The sequence below is a fragment of the Scyliorhinus torazame genome, chromosome 6, assembly GCF_047496885.1.
Source record: "Scyliorhinus torazame isolate Kashiwa2021f chromosome 6, sScyTor2.1, whole genome shotgun sequence".
NCBI classification, from domain to species: Eukaryota; Metazoa; Chordata; class Chondrichthyes; order Carcharhiniformes; family Scyliorhinidae; genus Scyliorhinus; species Scyliorhinus torazame.
In genome coordinates this window covers 78166289-78186411 of record NC_092712.1, presented here as the reverse complement: position 1 = coordinate 78186411, position 20123 = coordinate 78166289, and the positions used below count along the sequence as shown (strand labels likewise).

Sequence of the window (20123 nt, the reverse complement as noted above, 5' to 3'; positions counted from 1 at the left end):
CATATCACAGCACTTAACAAGAGGAAGAACAGGCCCCCCTCAAAGGATATGTGAAAGCAATAAGGTGGCAAATAAACTGATGGCATGGTCTGTTAGCTTTTAAGAAGCCTTTTAAAGAAAAGGATTAAATAGTAAGATGAGTGCTTCTGGGAAAGAGCTGCTAAGAAAAAATTTATAGTGGCAAGTCATGTTGCAGCTGTATAGAACGTTAGTTAGGCCACACTTGGAGTATAGTGTTCAATTCTGGTCGCCACACTACCAGAAGGATATGGAGGCTTTAGAGAGGGTGCAGAAGAGATTTACCAGGATGTTGCCTGGTATGGAGGGCATTAGCTATGAGGAGAGGTTGAATCAACTTGGTTTGTTCTCACTGGAACGAAGGAGGTTGAGGGGCGACCTGATAGAGGTCTACAAAATTAGGAGGGGCGTAGACAGAGTGGACAGTCAGAGGCTTTTCCCCAGGGTAGAGGGGTCAATTACTAGGGGGCATAGGTTTAAGGTGCGAGGGACAAGGTTTAGAGGAGATGTACGAGGTAAGTTTTTTTTACACAGAGTGTAGTGGGTGCCAAGGACTCGCTGCTGGAGGAGGTGGTGGAAGCAGGGACGATAGTGACGTTTAAGGGGCATCTTGACAAATACATGAATAGAATGAGAATAGAGGGATGTGGCCCACGGAAGTGTAGAAGATTTTAGTTTAGACGGGCAGCATGGTTGGCGCAGGCTTGGGGGACCGAAGGGCCTGTTCCTGTGCTGTACTTATATTTGTTCTTTGTTCTCTTTGTTCTTTTGGTTGAAAGGTTGGCTTCAAGTGAAGGGAGTGTACGAAGAACAATACAGCACAGGAACAGGCCCTTCAACCCTCCAAGCCGATCACGATACCAGCTTTTGCCAAATCCCTCAGCACTTCCTTGTGCCGTATCCCGCAATACCCATCCTGTCCATGAGTTTGTCAAGATGCCTTTTGAATGCCGTTAATGTATCTGCTTCCACAATTTCCTCTGGCAACGCGATCCAGGCACTCACTACCCTCTGCGTAAAAAAAACTGCCTCGCACATCTCCTCTAAACTTTGCCCCATGGACCTTTAACGTATGCCCCCCTGGTGACTGACTGACCCCTCCACCCTGGGAAAGAGTGCCTGCCCATCCACTCGATCCATGCCCTCATAATCTTGCGGACCTCTATCAGGTCACTGCTAAACCTCCGTCGTTCTAATGAAAACAGTCCGCGTCTATTCAGCCTCTGCACATAGCTAGCACCCTCCAGACCAGGCAACCTCCTGGTAAACCTCCTACACCCTCTCCAAAGTCTCCACATCCTTCTGGTAGTGTGGCGACCAGAAATGTGCGTTATATTCCAAATGCGGCCGTACCAAGGTTCAATACAACTGTAGCATGACTTGCCAGTTTTTATACTCGATGCCCTGTCCAATGAAGGCAAGCATTCCGTATGCTTTCTTGACGACCATGTCCACTTGTGTTACCACCTTCAAGATCTGTGGACCTGCACGCCCAGATCTCTCTGACTTTCTATATTCCTGAGAGTTTTGCCATTTACAGAATTTCCCCCTCTATGTTAGACCTATCAAAATGCATTACCTCACATTTGTCCGGATTAAACTCCATTTGCCATTTCTCTGCCCAAGTCTCCAACCTATCTATGTCCTGCTGTACCCTCTGACAATCCTCAACACTATATCTGCCACTCCACCAACCTTGGTGCCATCTGCGAACTTACTAATCAGACTGGCTACATTGTCCTCCAAATCGTTGTACACTACAAACAACAGAGGCCCAAGCACTGATCCCTATGGAACACCACTAGTCACAACCTTCCATTCAGAAAAACACCCATCTGCCAATGGCTACCCATTGCCTTCTGTGTAGTAGGAACAATAATGTAGGACATGATCCAATGGCCACGCTGTGCCGGAAAAGCAGCTCATTGTGGCGCAGCATGACCGATAAAAGCCGGGAGACACGCTCCCAGGATCTACCCGGCTTGCAACGCCTTGCAAGATCCAATGCGATCTCGCGTGATATTGCGAAGTAAATCCTGCCCATTGTGGGCGGGAACATATTTTGGCAAATCAACATATTAGAGCGAGACAGCTAGTCTCACTCTAATGTGCAGATTCCTGAGGTACCTGAGGCTTTGGGATTCATCCTCTTCGCCTCAGAGACCTTGGGCGAACGCTGTTCAGCACGGGTCCTCACAAATGGGGACCAGATGGAACGGCACTCGTGGCGGTCTCCCAGGGGATTTGAGGCCCCCCAATGTACCACCTTAAACTGTATAAGCTCATCCTCGCGAAGAGGTCAAGTTGATCCGATGCATTATTTCACTCCCAATTCTCCACACCATCTCGATCCCCAATGCTTCCTCTCACTTCCATGCAAAGTCTTGCACCTGACTATATCTAAACTCTCTCCTCCTTGGTAACTTATGCAACCCACAAACTTGTCCTCCACCAACCGGTCTCTTTATAAGTTCATAAGGTATCGGAGCAGAATTAGGCCTTTTGGCCCATTGCGTCTGCTCCGCCATTTGATCATGGCTGATCTCATCCTGGCCTTAACTCCATCGTCCTTAACTCCGTTCTCCACAACCCTTCAACCCATTAACAATTAAAAATATGTCTAACTCCTCCTTAAATTTACTCACTGTCCCAGCATCCACCATATTTTGTGTAATGAATTCCACAGATTCACAACCCTTTGAGAGAAGTAGTTTCTCCTCAAATCTGTTTTAAATTTGCTACCTCTTATCCTAAGACTATGACCTCTCGTTCTAGAATGCCCCACAAGACAAAGCATCCGCTCCACGTCTACTATATCCATATCAATTTGAACTCCCCTCATTCTTCCAAACTCTAGAGAGTACAGGCCTAAACTGTTCAATCTCTCTTCATATGACAAATTCCTCATCTATGGAATCAAGCTAGTGGACCTCCTCTGAACTGCCTCCAATGCCACTACATCTTTCCTCAAATGCAGGGACCAAAACTGTGCACAATACTCCAGGTGCGGTCTCACCAATGCCTTGTAGAGTTGCAACAACACTTTCTTCTCTTTATACTCTATTCCTTTCGCTATAAATGCCAACGTTCCATTTGCTTTCTTGATTTGCTGTACCTGCGTGCTAGTTCTCTGTGACTCATGAACCAAGACCCCCAGATCTGCAACGGAGCACCCCAAAGTCTCTCTCTATTTAGATAAGTTGCCTTCCCATATTGCCGAAAAAATACTCACGCTAACCGTTGCCTCCTCCTCACCCCCCCGCCCCCCTCCCAACCTCCCATACATTCTCTTTCTTCTCTCTCTCTCTCTCTCTCTCTCTCTCTCTCTCACCCTACCCCCCCCCCCCCCCCCCCCCCCCTGGTGCCCTGCCTGCTGCCTTCCTACCTACCCCTGAACTGCCTCACATTTAACAGAAGGGGCAATGGAGACTTTGTGTAGTCTGCCTTTGGATCTATTGAGGCCCTTTACTGTCCAATAGAGTGCCTCATTCCGCCCCCACAGCTATTTTACCAGAGGCAGGGGGAGGCTAACACCAGGTGGTTAGGCCGCCAGCATTTATTGGGTGAACTGATGTCTGGTAAGGGGGTGGCCCCTCCTTTTGGAGATGCCCTGTGCCCATCTGAGGGTACCCCACCCTCCAAAGCCATAACCGCTCTTTAACCTTCCCCACTGACCCCTCAACCCTCTCCTCATCTGTTTCACTTCCTTGCCGGTGCCTGCTATCCAAACCCCGCCAATAGACTGAAATTTCCTCCATAACCTCCTGTTCTTCGTGGACTGACTATAGTCCTATCACTGGCCTCTGCTGGAATTTGGGACTGTTGGGACCATAAGACAGGAACAGAATTAAGCCACTCGGCCCATCGAGTCTGCTCCGTCATTAAATCATGGCTGATATTTTTCTCATCCCCATTCTCCTGTCTTCTCCCCATAACCCCTGGTCCCCTAATTGATCAAAAACCTATCTAGCTCTGTCTTAAAGACACTCAGTGATTTGGACTACAGGGTTACCTCTCTAAGGCGAGACCTCTTCTCCAGTTGGGGGCGAAGTCTCACCCGGAGCAAATTAACACCCAGCCGTATGTAAAATAGTTGTACGGCAGCCACTTTTTTTGAGGGCAGTCTCCCAACCAACAGTTTAGTCGGGGAATATGGCAATATCCGTGTAATATCCAATCCTATGTGACACATAGAGTCTGTTTCTATTCACAGGAGGGTGTGGCAAGGGGGCGGGAACCAAAGTAATAGGTCAGAAGTGAAATAACTGAGGGGCAACTCGAGAATAGGGCCAGTAAGACACGGAGGAAGAGCAGGCAGGGAGATGTTGCTGAACACAACGGGACTAGTGGTCTGAAGTGCATTTGTTTCAATGAGAGAAGTATAACAGGTAAGGCAAATGAACTTAAGAGCTTGGATTAGTACTTGGAACAATGATGTTGCCATTACAGAGACTTGGTTGAGGGAGGGATAGGATTGGCAGCGAAATGTTCCAGGATTTTGATGTTTCAGGCAGGATAGTGGGGTTGTAAAAGGGGTAGGGGTGTTGCATTACTGGTTAAGGAGAATATAACAGGTGTTGCTGCTGGAGGTCACCTCAGAGGGTTCATGCGGTGAGGCAATATGGGTAGGGGTCAGGAATAGGAAGGGTGCAGTCACAATGTTGGAGGTTTACTTCAGGCCTCCCAACAGCCAGCGGGCGTTAGAGGAGAAGATATGTAGGCAGAGTTTGGAAAGGTGTAAAAGCAACATGATTGTTGTGGTGGGTGATTTTTAACTTCCTCTATATTGACTGGGATTCATTTAGTGCTAGGGGCTTGGATGGCGCAGAGTTTGAAAGGAGCATCCAGGAGATCATCTTGAAACAATATGTAGATAGTCCAACTAGGGAAGGGGCTGTACTGTACCTGGTAGTAGGGAATGAGCCCAGCCAGGTGGTCGAAGTTTCAGTAGGGGAGCATTTCGGGAACACTGACCATAATTCAGTATGTTTTAAGATAAGAGTAGTCCTCGGGTGAAGGTGCTAAATTGGGGGAAGGATAATTATAACAATATTAAGCAGGAACTGAAGAATCTAAATTGGAGGCTGACGTTTTGAGGGTAAATCAACATCTGGCATGTTGGAGGCTTTGAAATGTCAGTTGATAGGGATTCAGGACCGGCATGTTCCTGTGAGGAAGAAGGATAAGTATGTTTGGGAACCTTGGATAATGAGGGATACTGTGAGCCTAGTCCAAAGGAAAAACAAAGCATTTGTAAGGGCTTGAAGTCTGGGAACAGACGAAACCCGTGAGGAATATAAGGAAAGTAAGAAGGAACTTGAGCAAGGAGTCAGGAGGGCTAAAAGGGGTCACGAAAAGTCATTGGCAAACTGGATTAAGGAAAATCCCAAGGCTTTTTATACGTATATAAAGAGCAAGCAGGTAGCCAGAGAAAAGGTTGGCCCACTCCAGGACAAGGGAGGGAATCTATGCATGGAACCAGAGGAAAAGGGCAAGGTACTAAATAAGTACTTTGCATCCGTATTCACCAAAGAGAAGGACTTGGTGAATGATTGAGTATGGGGAAGGGTATGTAGACGGTCTGGGTCACATTGAGATCCAAAAGGAGGAAGTGTTGGACATTTTGAAAAACATTTACGGTAGATAAGTCCATAGGACCTGATGCGGTCTACCCCAGAATACTGAGGGAGGCAAGGGAGGAAATTACTGGGGCCTTGACAGAAATCTTTGTATCTTTGCTGGCTACAGTATTATTCCTTTGTTTAATAAGGATAGCGAGGATAATCCAGGAAATTACAAGCCGGTGAGCCTTAGGTCAATGGTAGGGAAATTATTGGAGAGGATTCTTCAAGACAGGCTTTACTCCTGTTTCGAAACAAGCGAGAGGCAGTATGGTTTTGTGAAGTGGAGGTCATGTCTCACTAACTTGATCGAGTTTTTTGAGGCAGTGACGAAGATGATTGATGAAGGTAGGGCAGTGGATGTTGTCTACATGGACTTCAGTAAGGCCTTTGACAAGGTCCCTCACGGTGAAGTCACACAGAATCAGAGGTGAGCTGGCAAGATGGATACAGAACTGACTCGGTAGCAGTGGGAAGGGTCTTTTCATAAAGAAGGACTGTGATGTCCGTGTGGAGTTTGTACATTCTCCCCGTTTGCGTGGGTTTAGCCCCCACAACCCAAAGATGTGCAGAGTAGGTTGATTGGCCATGCTAAATTGCCCCTTAATTGGAAAAAAAATGAATTGGGTACTCTAAATTGCTAAAAAAAAAGAAGAAATAAAAAGGACTGTGACTAGTAATGTTCCGCAGGGATCAGTGCTGGGACCTTTGCTGTTCGTAGTCGATATAAATGATTTGGAGAAAAATGTAATTGGTCCAATTAGTAAGTTTGCAGATGAGACAAAGGTTGGTGGAACTGCGGATAGGGATAGCGATGAGGGTTGTCAGAGGACACAGCAGGATATGGATAGTTTGGAGACTTGGTGGGGAGATGATGTTTCATCTGGACAAATGTGAGGTTATGGATTTTGGAAGGTCTAATACAGTTGGGAAATGTACAGTAGATGGCAGAACCCTGAGCAGTATTGACAGGCAGAGGGACCTGGATGTATAGGTCGACAGGTCACTAAGTGGCAACACAGGTGGAGAAGGTAGTCAAGAAAGCATCATCGGTCGGGGCATTGAGTATAAAAAGTGGCAAGTCATGGGCTGCAGCTGTATAGAACCTTAGTTTGGCCACATTAATAATAATATTTTTATTGACACAACTAGGCTTACATTAACACTGCAATGAGGTAACTGTGAAAAGCCCCTAGTCGCTATGTTCCGGCTCCTGTTCGGTTACACACAGGGAGAATTCAGAATATCCAATTCACCCAACAACGTGTCTTTTGGGACTTATGGGAGGAAACCAGAGCACCTGGAGGAAACCCACGCAGACACAGGGAGAATGAGCAAACTCCAGACAGACTGTGACCCAAGCCGGGAATCGAACCTGGCACCCTGGAGCTGGAAAGCAACAGTATTACCCACTGTGCTACCGTGCCACCTGTACCAGCATCGGCTTTCCTACTCGCCATGAGCTAATATGTGACACTTCTTAAAACTCTTTTATTCGTTTTTAACAGTGCAACTCCGGGCCATTATTATCGATGACTTGATTAAAAATTAGTTTGTTCCAGTTTTAGCATTAAATTCCCAATGACATTATTTAATAAATTTGTATTTGTAGCACTGATGTTTGAATTCTCAGTCTATACGATACCAAGGACTGGGTTCTAATCATAAACATTGCAACATTGTGTTAAGGGTTTTCACCAGTTTATTTCAAGCCAAGAAACCGCTGGGTTTTAATTTTTTAAAATGCTCTTGGTTTGTCTTGCTCAGCGAAACACTAATCAGGTTGTGGGCTTGCATCATGTGCTTTATGATGTCTTGGTGGCCACAATACTATGGAAAATAGTGTGTTCAATTCTGGTCGCCACACTGATGGAAGGATGTGGAGGCTTTGGAGAGGGTACAGAAGAGGTTTACCAGGATGTTGCCTGGTACGGAGGGCATTAGCTATGAGGAGAGATTGAATAAATTTGATTAATTCTCACTGAATGACAGAAGTTGAGGGTCGACCTAAAAGAAGTCTACAAAATTATGAGGGGCATGGGCAGAGTGGATCGTCAGAAGCTTTTTCTCAGGTTGGAAGAGTCAATTACTAGGGTATATAAATTTAAGGTGCGAGGAGCAAAGTTAAGAGGAGATGTGCGAGGGAGGTTTTTTTACACAGAAGGTAGTGAATGCCTGGAACTCGCTGCCAGAAGAGGTGGTGGAAGCAGGTACGATAGTGATGTTTAAGGAGCGTCTTCAGAAACGCATGAATAGGTTGGGATAGAGGGGTACGGACCCGGAAATGTAGAAGGTTTTGGGTTAGGCGAGTAGCATGGTCGGCACAGGCTAGGAGGGCCAAAGGACCAGTTCCTGTGCTGTACTTTTCTTTGTTTTTTTGTTCCCCTCCAGGATGTTGATGGTGGAGGGTGCTGGACAATGGTAATGCCAAAGGGAGGTGGTTATGCTTTCTTCTTGGAGATGGTCATTTGTCCCATAGTTGTGTGGCCCACTTATCAACCCAAATCTGGATGTTGTCCAGATCTTGCTGCTTGTAGGCATTGACTGCTTCAAAAAGGGAAAAATTGTGAATTGGGCTAATTGCAGTGCAATGTGGTAACTTGAACAATGGCTGATCTTGTATAAAAGCCGATCTCCCCAACTTTGGGCCAGAAAATGCAAACTCTTAGAAATTTACTTTTGTAAGGATGTGAAGGTGCTGAGGTGATTATTTGAAACTTTTTGAACGATGAGGAATTTTAGCTACAAGGTTAGGTTGAAGAAGCTTGGGTTGTTCTCCTGGGAGCAAAAGTGATCGAGGGGATTTGTTAGTGGTGTAAATGTTAGGGTTCGATAAAACAGAGAACTTCCCAATAGTTGATGGTACAAGTACTAGGCAGGAGATTGATATCAGGCTTTAGGTAAGAGATGCGGTGGGATTATGCAGCGAGTGGCAATGACTGGGGATGGTCGGGGGAATGGGACTGACTAGATTGCTCTACAGAGAGCTGACACGGACTTGATGGGTCGAATGGCTTCCTTGTGTGCTATTATGACGCCATGACCACACCCTCACGGCTGAAATCAAACTCGCCCTGGTGCAAACCTACTAATTGATAGATTTATGAAGAACACACCATTGAAGGTGACTGTTCAGCTCCTTGTATCTGTGCCCATCAACTGATGTCAAGGCTACAGTTCAAAGTTACTCAGAGCGCATATGACAGGGGCGAGGTTGAGTAGGTTCTTTGGGGTGGAGGACAGATGTGGGAGGTGCTCGGGAAGCCCGGCAAATCACGTCCATATGTTCTGGTCGTGCCCGGCACTGGATGGGTTGTGGAGGGGTTTTGCGAGGACTATGTCCAAGGTGGTGAAAGCCCGGGTCAAGTCGAGCTGGGGGTTGGCATTATTTGGGGTAAAGGACGAGCCGGGAGTGCAGGAGGCGAAAGAGGCCGGTATTCTGGCCTTTGTGTCCCTGGTAGCCCAGCAGAGGATTTTGCTACTATGGAAAGATGCGAAGCCCCCTACTGTGGAAGCTTGGATCAATGACATGGCAGGGTTCATCAAGCTGGAGAGGATAAAGTTTGCCTTGCGAGGGTCTGTGCAGGGGTTCCTCAGTCTAGGAACGGTTGCCACCGCCTATCTCGCGGAGCGTTAGGAGGAGGTCAGCAGCAGGTGGGGGGGGGGGGGGTCTTTTGGGGGGGGCGTTTGGTGGGTGGGGGGGGCTTCCCTATTGGTGCTTTTAAATGTCATATGGGGGGGTTATTGTATATGGGGGAAATCCAATGTATAATATTTCTTTAATTTTTGATTGCTGTGTTCTTGTTTCTGTTTCTTTTTGTTGGAGGGGGGTTTGTTGAAAATCTGTTGAAAAATTTGAATAAATATATTTATTTTAAAAAAAACTGATGTCAAGGCAACCACCTCACTGGTATGGCAACAGGTAGAAAGAAAGAATAGCAGAAACACAGCCCAGTTCATAGAATTTACAGTGCAGAAGGAGGCCATTCGGACCGTTGAGTCTGCACCGGCTCTTGGAAAGAGCACCCTACCCAAGGTCAACACCTCTACCATATCCCCATAACCCAGTAACCCCACCCAACACTAATTTTGGACACTAAGGGCAATTTTCTCATGGCCAATCCACCTAACCTGCACATCTTTGGACTGTGGGAGGAAACCGGAGGAAACCCACGCACACACTGGGAGGATGTGCAGACTCTGCACAGACAGTGACCCAGCCAGGAATCGAACCTGGGACCCTGGAGCTGTGAAGCAATTGTGCTATCCACAATGCTACCGTGCTGCCCAAGTTCAAACTTAAAAGTTGTTGAGATTGCAGAGCAGACAAATAATTGTGCAACAGCTAGAGATTTCAAGATATCAGACAAGAATGTTGGCTCTCTACACAATTTAGGTAACTTAACCAAGAATAAATGTTCAATCCGAGGAAAGCCTAGCTGTTCAATCCGAGGAATAAATGTTCAATCCGAGGAAAGCCTAGCTGGTAGCTGCAGTTGGAAAACAAAGCTGCAAAATACATCAATGAAAATTGCCAGAATGAACAGTTTCTCTCGGGTCAATCTGAATCTTTGCCCTGAAACAAGCAAGAAAATTAGGCATTGTAGATTGGTGTACCGGTTTATAAAGCAAAACTATTTTGTACTACGATAGAAGACCAAGATTTCACAGCATCTCCAAGCAGTACATGGTCTTATCGCATTTCAACGGTTTAGAATAAAACATCCGACAATAGGACGGATACGGATTGTCCTGTATTGGGAACATGAATGAGACTCCTATTAATTTTGACATGCCAGGCAGTCAAATGGTGAGCAAAGTTGAAGAGAAAGCATTGTTCCTGAAGACAACAGGCCATGAAAAAGTAGGTTCACAGTTGTGCTGTTGTGTATGTCCGACGGGGCAAAGCTTAACCCAATGATGATCTTCAAGAATCAGCAATTCGCAAAAGGAGTAGGTTCACATTAAAGGATGCATGGATGATGACATGATTGATGATGTTGATGATCCATATGATAATGCAATTCAAAAAGCAGATTGGGACACCTTGGGCGGGATTCTGTGATTCTGAGGCTAAGTGTTGACGCCGTCGGGAAACGCAATGGCGTTTCCGACGGCGTCGACACTTAGCCTCAGGATCAGCAATTTGCGCCGGTTGCGGGTATTCTCCGGCCCGGCCCCGGGCTGAGAGAATCCCACCCCTTATTTTGATTCTGAATACCAGGAGGGTGATTTTTATGGGTTTTAATCCATGTTATTATTACAGTATTTTTTGCTGCTAAATAGTATTCTTTTATTTGCTGTTAAAGAAACTTTAATTAAATTGTATACATTTGTAATATGGCTTTTGTTCTTGATAAATTTAGTGTACATGAGTGTTTCTCCCTATGAAGGTTGTTATTTACTTAAATACAAATTCAGTAATAAAAATAACTTTTTAGCTTATTTTGCGTTACTTTGGGGTCAGCAGGAATAGTCTCTGACCTCTGCAATAGCAAGACGATGAGAGAGCATGGATTTTAACCCCTCACTACAATTACCTACACAAAAATTGGCACCCTAATTTTTTTGGCCAAAAGTTTAGTCTTCAAAACTCTACTTTTACTCAAATATATATGACATGCAACCTTTTATGGTAAATCTAAAATAACCAATTGAAGAATCATGTTTTTTACCTGTCTCTTTTCATTTTCGTTAAGCGCCATGTTGTAACGCAGACGGGTGGGAACCGGAAATTCAAGTGCACTGAATGTGGCAAAGCATTTAAATACAAGCATCATCTGAAGGAGCACTTGCGCATCCACAGTGGTAAGTAGAGAATTATTTTTGGTGTCTTAGTGCTTCAAGTAGATTGTGAAAGAGGATTCTTGTTGATACAGAGTACTTTATCGTCCATAACATTCATTTGCCTGATAGTTTTCCTGTGCCCCCCTTCTCTCCTGTCACCTCAAGCACATGTCAGTTGGCTTCCTTCAGAAATACTTAATTGAATCTCCCCTTTGAGATAAAGGAGAATAAGTACAAATGTAAATATCTGGAAGACTATAGTTGAAGCCATGGTGGAAATTAGGCTCCCCAGTGGAAGAAAGAAACGCAAATGTAATTGTTATATTGTAGTATTGGTATTCTGGAGTATTTATTTGATTACCTTTTTGTCAATCAGAGGTTGTAGTGTCACCATGCCACACTCTTAATGGAAGATTCCCTCCGGGATCTTGATGCAGATGCGTGGTGGAGCAGCCCCCTCCCCCGAGGCAAAGAACTGGAACTGGTTGCCAGCCAATCAGATTGACTGACAGCTCCCCAAGATGGTATCATGAACGTATACCAGCAGATTTACCCTTCTCTTTCTGTTCCCCCTCAGCGTTGTTCTTCGATAGGAAAATACTGATTTTTATTTTCTGTTCCCATATCAATCAGTAACAAATAATTTCCCTGTTTTGACCTTTGAAGCAGCTTTGTATTGCAATACACATGCAGATTTTATTTTAAGGAATTAAAAGTACACCAGCATCTGCCTGCACCACCAAGATTCAGGATTACATATCTTGAAATGGGACATGTTTAAAAACATAACCACGCTGCCTGACATAAATGTACTTGCACTAGAAGTCAGTCTTTGGAATTGAATGTACTTTCCAAATCCAAAAACTCATGGAACTGATTTTTGTGTTTAAGGCCAGCATTTGAGGTGTCGCCAATATTGTTTGAAGTGACTGAGCAGAATGTATTTGGCTTTTCCGTGATCTTTTCCTTTTTATCCACCTTGCCATGAGGGTTTGGTGGTACCAGTTGTCTTGGCCCAACTGGTATAACCATTAGTTCAAGTCATACTTCTGAAATAATGAGTCACTGTCATCAGCCAGAGAATGCTGTGACTATCTTTGGCATGACCAATCCCCTTCCTGACTCTTCAGATTTGGTCTTTTTGAGCTGAGTAAGCTTTTTTCCGTATTACTGACCAAGAAGCTCATCGGAATCTGTGGATTTGGACTGAGAGGAAGGAAAATCGGAGAGAGAATAAACTGTAGTTGCTCACTCTTTGATTCTGCCTGAACAGATCGCTTGACATGTCTTGTGTCAATAACACCAATTATCAGTACCCTTGCCAGCTGTACCTTAGATTTCAAGTTGTGGCTCAGTATGTGATGTGTTAGACTTGGCCACTTCCATGAGGTTATTTTACCTTTCAACCACTTGTAACTCACTGTTACATTTGTTTGAAAGATCTGAAATTACTCAGGTGGTGAAGACTGCGGGTGAGTCTTTTAAATTACAGAAGGTGTAAAACGGTTGATAACTGATCGGTTGTTTGTTTTGCACCCCTGGAAATAGCAATGTAACTGCAGAGAATTGTATAGCACAGAATCGGACCATTCGGTGTAACTCCTCTGTTAAAGCCTGCTCCCACCTGCATCGTCTAACCCTACTTGGCTAAATTAAAATGTTCCTAGATACAGTTCTTTAACTGTGCTGCACTCGCTGATCTCAACAGGACCGACAATTGCAGTACTTAAATTGCTTTTAGTGCATGTGGACTAGTCTCGGCAATGCAAAAAACAAGCAGGATATCTGTTCTTGATTGCTAATTAGTAGTCTCCATCAGATGAGGACAGAATTGAGCTTTCCGGAGGTGTCCGCAGTCAAATAGCCTGGCAACATTTGTCAAGTATTGTAAAGCTGTCAATCCTTGTGAAACTGTGCTCCAGTATGGAACCAAATTTAAAGGAGCAGAAGGATCTGAGGGGCAAAAAAATAAACAAAAGTTATTCTGTAAGGATTTGAGTATATTTTCCTTAGTCATGACTAGAGCTTGTTAACTTTTTTCCACAAGAATATGTTACGGAAATCTGGGGCAGTGAATAAAATTTCAAAGCAAATTCCAGAGGAGATGCCACAAAACTGTTATGGCAGGAGAACATCCTTGCACATGGATTTATGGGCCAAAATGTGTCCAAATTTCCACACTTATCCACCCTTATGAAGGTTGTGCTTTTGCTGGTGGATATTATGTAAACTGCTAACCTGTTGAGAGATGCACAATTCAAGCATTCTTCACTGCCCAGAGTTTCAAGTCACCATAATCATTTTGGATAAGGCTGCAGGAGTTCCATTACGAGGTAGATTTCCTGTTTAGGGAATCGGCTAAACAATTGCTAGCAAAATCTGAAATTTATTTGGAATGGACCATTGGGAACAAATTGTGAAAGTTAAAGGACATAAACCAGCAAAACCAAAAAGGTTTCCTTCAGAGGTTCAAGTAAAATTTACATTGGATCTGTGTCAACTGAAAGAACCAACCTGAGGGGCAATAGGTTAAACTTTGGCCTGGGCGTACCAAATTGTGATGAATTATTTGGCAGTTTCTCACGAGGAAAGCTGTATCAGTTGTATTGTGTAATTCTTCGGACAACAAATTAATTAAATAAGGTCTCATTCGCTAGCATTTCTCTTGCAAATATTTGGGTTTCAAAAATAATACCTTAGGCTGGATCATACATCCTCTTGACTAGTTTTACAAAGTTTCTTTTATGTGTCTCCTTGAATTTGCCCATCATATTATTGATTTAAAAGATCAGTCCGAAAGATAATTTGATTTGTTTTTACTTTATTCCAATTAAGGGGCAATTTTAGCGTGGCCAATCCACCTAACCTGCACATCATTGGGTTGTGGGGATGAAACTGACGCAGACATGGGGAGAATGTACAAACTGAACACTGACAGTGGGCCGGGATCGAACCAGGGTCCTCAGTGCCGTAGGCAGCAGTGCTAACTATTTCGCCACCGTGCCGCCCTAGAAAGATCATTTTAGTGATGAGGTTTGTGAACTGGACCTGAAAGTCACAGCTTTTTTGGTTTTATTAAGACCTCTGGATGAGAAGATTGATGAATGTAAGTCCCACGCAAGAAGCAGAGTATTGCCATTGAATGTATTATAGTGAAGTTTATTGAAGGTTCTTCACATGAAATAATCTCTTCTGATAGAATCATAGGACCAGATTTTTTTGCCACGATGGAGAAGGCCCAAAAATCCCAAGTCCTGCTCCTGAACATGGCACTTACATTTTTGCCAGGATAAGAATGGAGGGCAGGACGTTTTACGGGAGAAGATGGCCTTTTAAATCAGCAGCTATTTCCACTCCATCCAGTTGAAACTGGATCTGGTGTGCAAAGTAGACCTGGTAAGAAGAGTAGGTCTGAATCTTGAGCATTTTGTTGAACAGCCAGGGTACTCCTTGTGTGCAGTAGAGTACCCCAATGCAACGTGCTGTGAAATTTTATTCACTGCCCCACGAAATTCCAACTGCCTTCGCTTAACCCAGAGGAATAGGAGTGTGGAGTTCCAGGCTCACAGGGCAATTACTTTTGTCCATGACTTGTACACCCAAGTGGCAGGGAAAATATTTCTGTTACAGAAAGGGTGCATAGCGCTTTGTGCAAAGGAATATAGAAGATCGACTTGGCACCCTAACACCTATAGGTCATAAAATCAGTTACCAGGAGCAACTGGAAGACAGAGGTCAGGAGGAAGAGGTGGCTGACCATGCACCAGGAAGGAGGAGGAGAGGCAGGACAACCAGTCCTGCGAGACGGTTGTTACAGATCTAGAACATCCTACTTCCGTATGACAGAGAAACAATGTTGAAGATGACTGACGTTAAGCCGTCAGGTGGTAACAGATATATGTTGCATGGTCCAGCAGCAAACTCGAGCCACAATCCATCAACCCCCATGCCCTGCCGGTGGCTGTGAAGGTAACCGTCGCTCTCAACTTCTGTACCTTGGGATCTTTCCAGGGATCATCAGGAGATATATCTACTATTTCCAGTCAGCTGTACGCAGCTTCAGTAAGGCTGTAACTAATGTGCTGTTTGCTCATGTGGGGAAATCCCATTAATTTCCTTATAGATTTGGCATCTCAGATGCAGAGTGCCATGGCCTTCACTCAATTAGCTTGCTTTCCTCAGGTGCAGGGTGTTATTGATTGCACCTATCTTGTCAAAAAAGGTCCCGAATCAAAGTGGGAACACCTTTGTCAACCTGAAGCTCTTCTACTCAATCAACGTACAGGTGGCTTGTGACCACCGTCTCCCTTCATGCGTGTGTAAGGTTCACCGGCAGCTTCCCTGACTCCTTCATACAAAGGAGTTCTCAACTCCCTCAGCTATTTTAACCATCAATGCAGATCCTTGGTTGGCTTGGGGGGGGACAAGAGCTACCCCTTAAGAACTTTAGACGGAAGTGAAAAATCGCATGACACTTTGAAAAGTGGTTAAAAGTTCTCACAAAGCACTAATCAACACTTCCTCCTTCAAATCAATACCACTAAAATAGATTAATGCAGTCATTCATCTATTCTCTGTACGTGCGTACGCGCGCAAACCATGCCTCAGTCAATAGCACTAATTACAAAGTAAGGCAGCTTGTCAGGAAACTTTTCGAGGGTGTTTTAAGGATGGCCAATAAATGCTGAACTGGCCAATGACGACTACATCCTGTAAATGAATGTCAAAGAAGAGCAGGGGAGTTATCCTTGGTGTCCAGGCCAATATTTATCCATCAGTCAACATGACAAAACACGGGCGGCACAGTGGTTAGCAGTACTGCCTCAGGGCGCCGAGGTCCCAGGTTCGGTCCCGGCTCTGGGTCACTGTCCTTGTGGAGTTTGCACATTCTCCCTGTGTTTGCGTGGGTTTCGTCCCCAAAACCCACAGATGTGCAGGCTAGGTGGATTGGCCAGGCTAAAAATTGCCCCTTAATTGGAATAAATGAATTGGGTACTCTAAATTTTTTTTTTTTTTTTTTTTTAAAACATCACAAAAAGGGACTGGATTCTCCGATCCCCCGTCGGGTTGGAGAATCGCCGGGGTTCGGCGTGAGTCCCGCCCCCGCCGTCCTCCCAATTCTCCTGCCCCCCAAAAACCGGCCCGGCGTGAGTCGCGCCGCCCGCCTCGGAAAATGGCGGGATCCGGCGCGACGCAATGGGCCCCAGGGCTGAAGTCCCGCCCGTCTGTAGCCGGTCCTGCCGGCGTAAATTAGAGTAGGTCCCTTACCGGCGGGACCTGGCGGCACGGGCGGGCTCCGGGGTTCCTGGAGGGTCGCGGGGGGATCTGGCCCGGGAGGTGCCCCCACGGTGGCCGGGGCTGGGGCCCACCGATCCGCGGGCGGGCCTGTGCAGTGGGGGCACTCTATTGTTCCGCACCGGAGGCTGTGCTCTTCAGCCATTCCCGGTGCAGAAGCAAATCCCTCTGCGCATTCGCGGGGATGACGCCAGCATGCGCTGGCGTTCCCGCGCATGCGGCGACTCGCGCCGGCCGGCGGAGGCCCTTTGGCGCCGGTTGGCGTGGCGCCAAGTCCCTATCCAGCCGGCCGGCGGGGCGCCAATCACTCCGGGGCGGGCGTAGCCCCTGAAGGTGCGGAGGATTCCGTACCTTTGGGGCGGCCCGACGGCGGAGTGGTTCACGCCACTCTGGCCCGCTGGGACACCCCCCCCCTCCCCCCCGCCCCGCCGGGTAGGGGAGAATCCCGCCCCAGATTTCCTGGTCATTATAACATTATTAATAGTGGGAGCTTTGTCAAGTCAGCTGCCACCATTCCTGCATTACAACAATGAATACGTTTCAAAAGTACTCCATTGGCTGTAAAGCACTTTCCGCTTCCAATGGATGTGAAAGGTTCTATATAAATGCAAAACTTTTTTGTTCCTTGCTCTAAGGAAAATAACTACTGATTTTACAAACCAGAAATTACTGCACTTCAAAATTAACTATGACGAAGGATTTGGTGAGGGTGCAGAAAAGATTTATAATGGTTCCAGGGATGAGGGACTTCAGATTGAGAAGTTGGATCTGTTCTCTTTAGAAGAGAGTTTTTTTTTAAATATGTTTTTATTAAGAATTTTTCAACAATATTTTCCACCTTACAAACAACCCCCCCCTCCCCCCGCAACAAAGAAAAGAAGAAAAGAAAGAAAGCTCACGTGGCACGACATGAACATGGCAAGTCAATAAGATACAGAGCTTTGTACATTGGATTCTTCCCGTATATGTCAGTTTCCGGATCATCCATGTGTTTTCCTGCTCAAATGCCCCCCAGAGAAACCCCCCTTCCCCTCCCTCCCCCTCTCTCTCCCCCTCTCTCTCTCGCTCTCTCTCCATAGCCCATAGCCCCTCCTCAATCACCTCCCCCAACTCCTCTTCCCATTTACCCTTCAGCTCCTCTACCAAAGCCTCCCCCTCTTCTTTCATCTCCTGGTATATCGCCGATACCTTGCCCTCTCCGACCCATACGCCCGAAATCACCCTATCTTGAATCCCCTGTGCCGGGAGTAGCGGAAATCCCCTCACCTGCCGCCTCACAAACGCCCTCACTTGCATGTACCTGAAAGCGTTTCCCGGGGGTAGCCCAAACATCTCCCCCAGCGCCACTAAGCTCGCAAAAATCCTGTCAATGAACAGGACCCCATTCTTCTAATCCCTGCCCGATGCCAGCTCTGAAACTCGCAGTCCATCCTTCCTGGGACAAACCGATGGTTGTCTCTGATCGGGGACCACACCGAAGCTCCCGTCGCACCCCTGTGCCGTCTCCACTGCCCCCAGATCTTTAGCGTTGCCGCCACCACCGGGCTCATGGTGTACCTTGTCGGCGAGAGCGGCAGCGGTGCCGTCACAAGCGCCCCCAGGCTCGTTCCTTTGCAGGACGCCATCTCCAACCTCTTCCACGCTGCCCCCTCTCCCTCCATCACCCACTTACGGATCATTGCCATGTTGGCTGCCCAATAGTGACCACCCAAATTCGGCAACGCCAACCCTCCTCTATCTCTGCTACGCTCCAGGAACCCCCTCCTTACCCTCGGGGTCTTGCTCGCCCACACAAATCCCATAATGCTCCTGCTTACCCTCTTAAAGAAGGCCTTAGTAATCACAATTGGGAGGCATTGGAATACAAAAAGAAACCTCGGGAGGACCACCATTTTAACCGACTGTACCCTAACCGCCAGCGAGAGTGGCAACATGTCCCACCTTTTAAAATCCTCCTCCATCTGTTCCACCAGCCGCGTCAAATTAAGTTTGTGTTTAGAAGAGAAAGTTGAAAGGACATTTGACAGGTGTTTATAATCAAGAGGGGTCTGGCCACAGGAGATGGAGGGTAATTGTTTCCAGTGGCTGAAAGGCTGAGAAGCCGAGGACACCGATTTAAGACAATAGAAAAAAAATGGCAATATGGAGAAAAATTATTTTTACGAACTGAATGATTACGATCTGGAATATACTACTTGAGAGTGTGGTGGAGCAGACATAATTGGAGCTTTCAAAATGGAATTGGATAATTATCTCAAGAGAAAAAATCTGCAGAGCTATGGGTATAGGGAAGGTGAAGTGGATTAACTAAGTTGCTCTTGCAGAAAGCCTGCACAGACACGTCTGACCAAATGGTCTCCTTCTATGCTATAATCATTGATCATTGTATGAGCACATTCTCCCCGTGTCTGCGTGGGTCTCACCCCCACAACCCAAAGATGTGCAGGGTAGGTGGATTGGCCATGTTTAATTGCCCCTTAATTGGAAAAATTTAAATATTTAAGAAGGATAATCATTGTGTGATTCTATGACTAAACACTGGTGCAGTTCTGTTGTCTGCTGTATGCATTTTATTGCAGACTGGCAGGTCATTAGATAAAATAAAAACTTAATGCTCATAAGCTGATCACTTAATGCCTGGAAGTGTTCTGCCATCTTTGTAAGGGCCTTTTGAATAAGCTTCACATTTTCATTAGATGCTACTTTACGGACTTGTCTTCCAAAATTGACACTTTTCAAAGTATCATCTTCAGGGAGACTCGACAGCAAATCATATTCACTTATTTCCCATTATTTGATAAGTCTTATTTATGGCTTACAATTTTTCACCTCTTGCTGCCCCCACCACCATTTTTCATTTATGCTTTGAGGTTGACAAATTGCAGGTTCATACGTGGAACTGCATCCTCTCTGATCCAAGAGAAGATCAGTCCTTGATATGCCATGAATAGGAATAGTGTCACAGGATTCAATACACCCAGTTTTTAACCAAGGTTCTGAGCACTGTTCATACTGGCGATTACACCATGCACCTTGTCACCTCTATAGTCAGTGGAAAGTTATCGGTTAAAATCACCTTACAGGCATTTGGATTATACAGAAGTGAAAGACTGATATTTATAAAATCAACAAAATTTACTCCGTTTGTAAGAGTAGTAAAAGTGTCTTCAGGGTAAATTCTCCCCGTGTCTGCATGGGTCTCACCCCCACAACCCAAAGATGTGCAGGGTAGATGCATTGGCCACGCTAAATTGCCCCTTAATTGAAAAATAAAAATAATTGGGTACTCTGAAATTTATTTTTCAGGGTATATTTCTCGTACCAGTAAATTGTACAACTTCCTATTATAATGTTCGAAAAAGATAGGCAGGATTTACCAGCCTCGTCGCACCTGACTTGGTG

At 45.7% G+C, this 20123-nt stretch overlaps 1 protein-coding gene across 3 annotated transcripts in view; it reads left to right on the top strand.

Annotated features, from left to right (window-relative positions):
• Window positions 1-20123, top strand: part of zeb1b (zinc finger E-box binding homeobox 1b) — a 253962-nt gene that overhangs the window by 206308 nt on the left and 27531 nt on the right. For all 3 annotated transcript variants that reach the window (XM_072508355.1, XM_072508354.1, XM_072508353.1), the window contains one exon: window positions 11339-11447. In XM_072508355.1, coding sequence (XP_072364456.1) covers window positions 11339-11447 — 109 coding nt within the window. The remainder of the gene's footprint in view (window positions 1-11338; window positions 11448-20123) is intronic.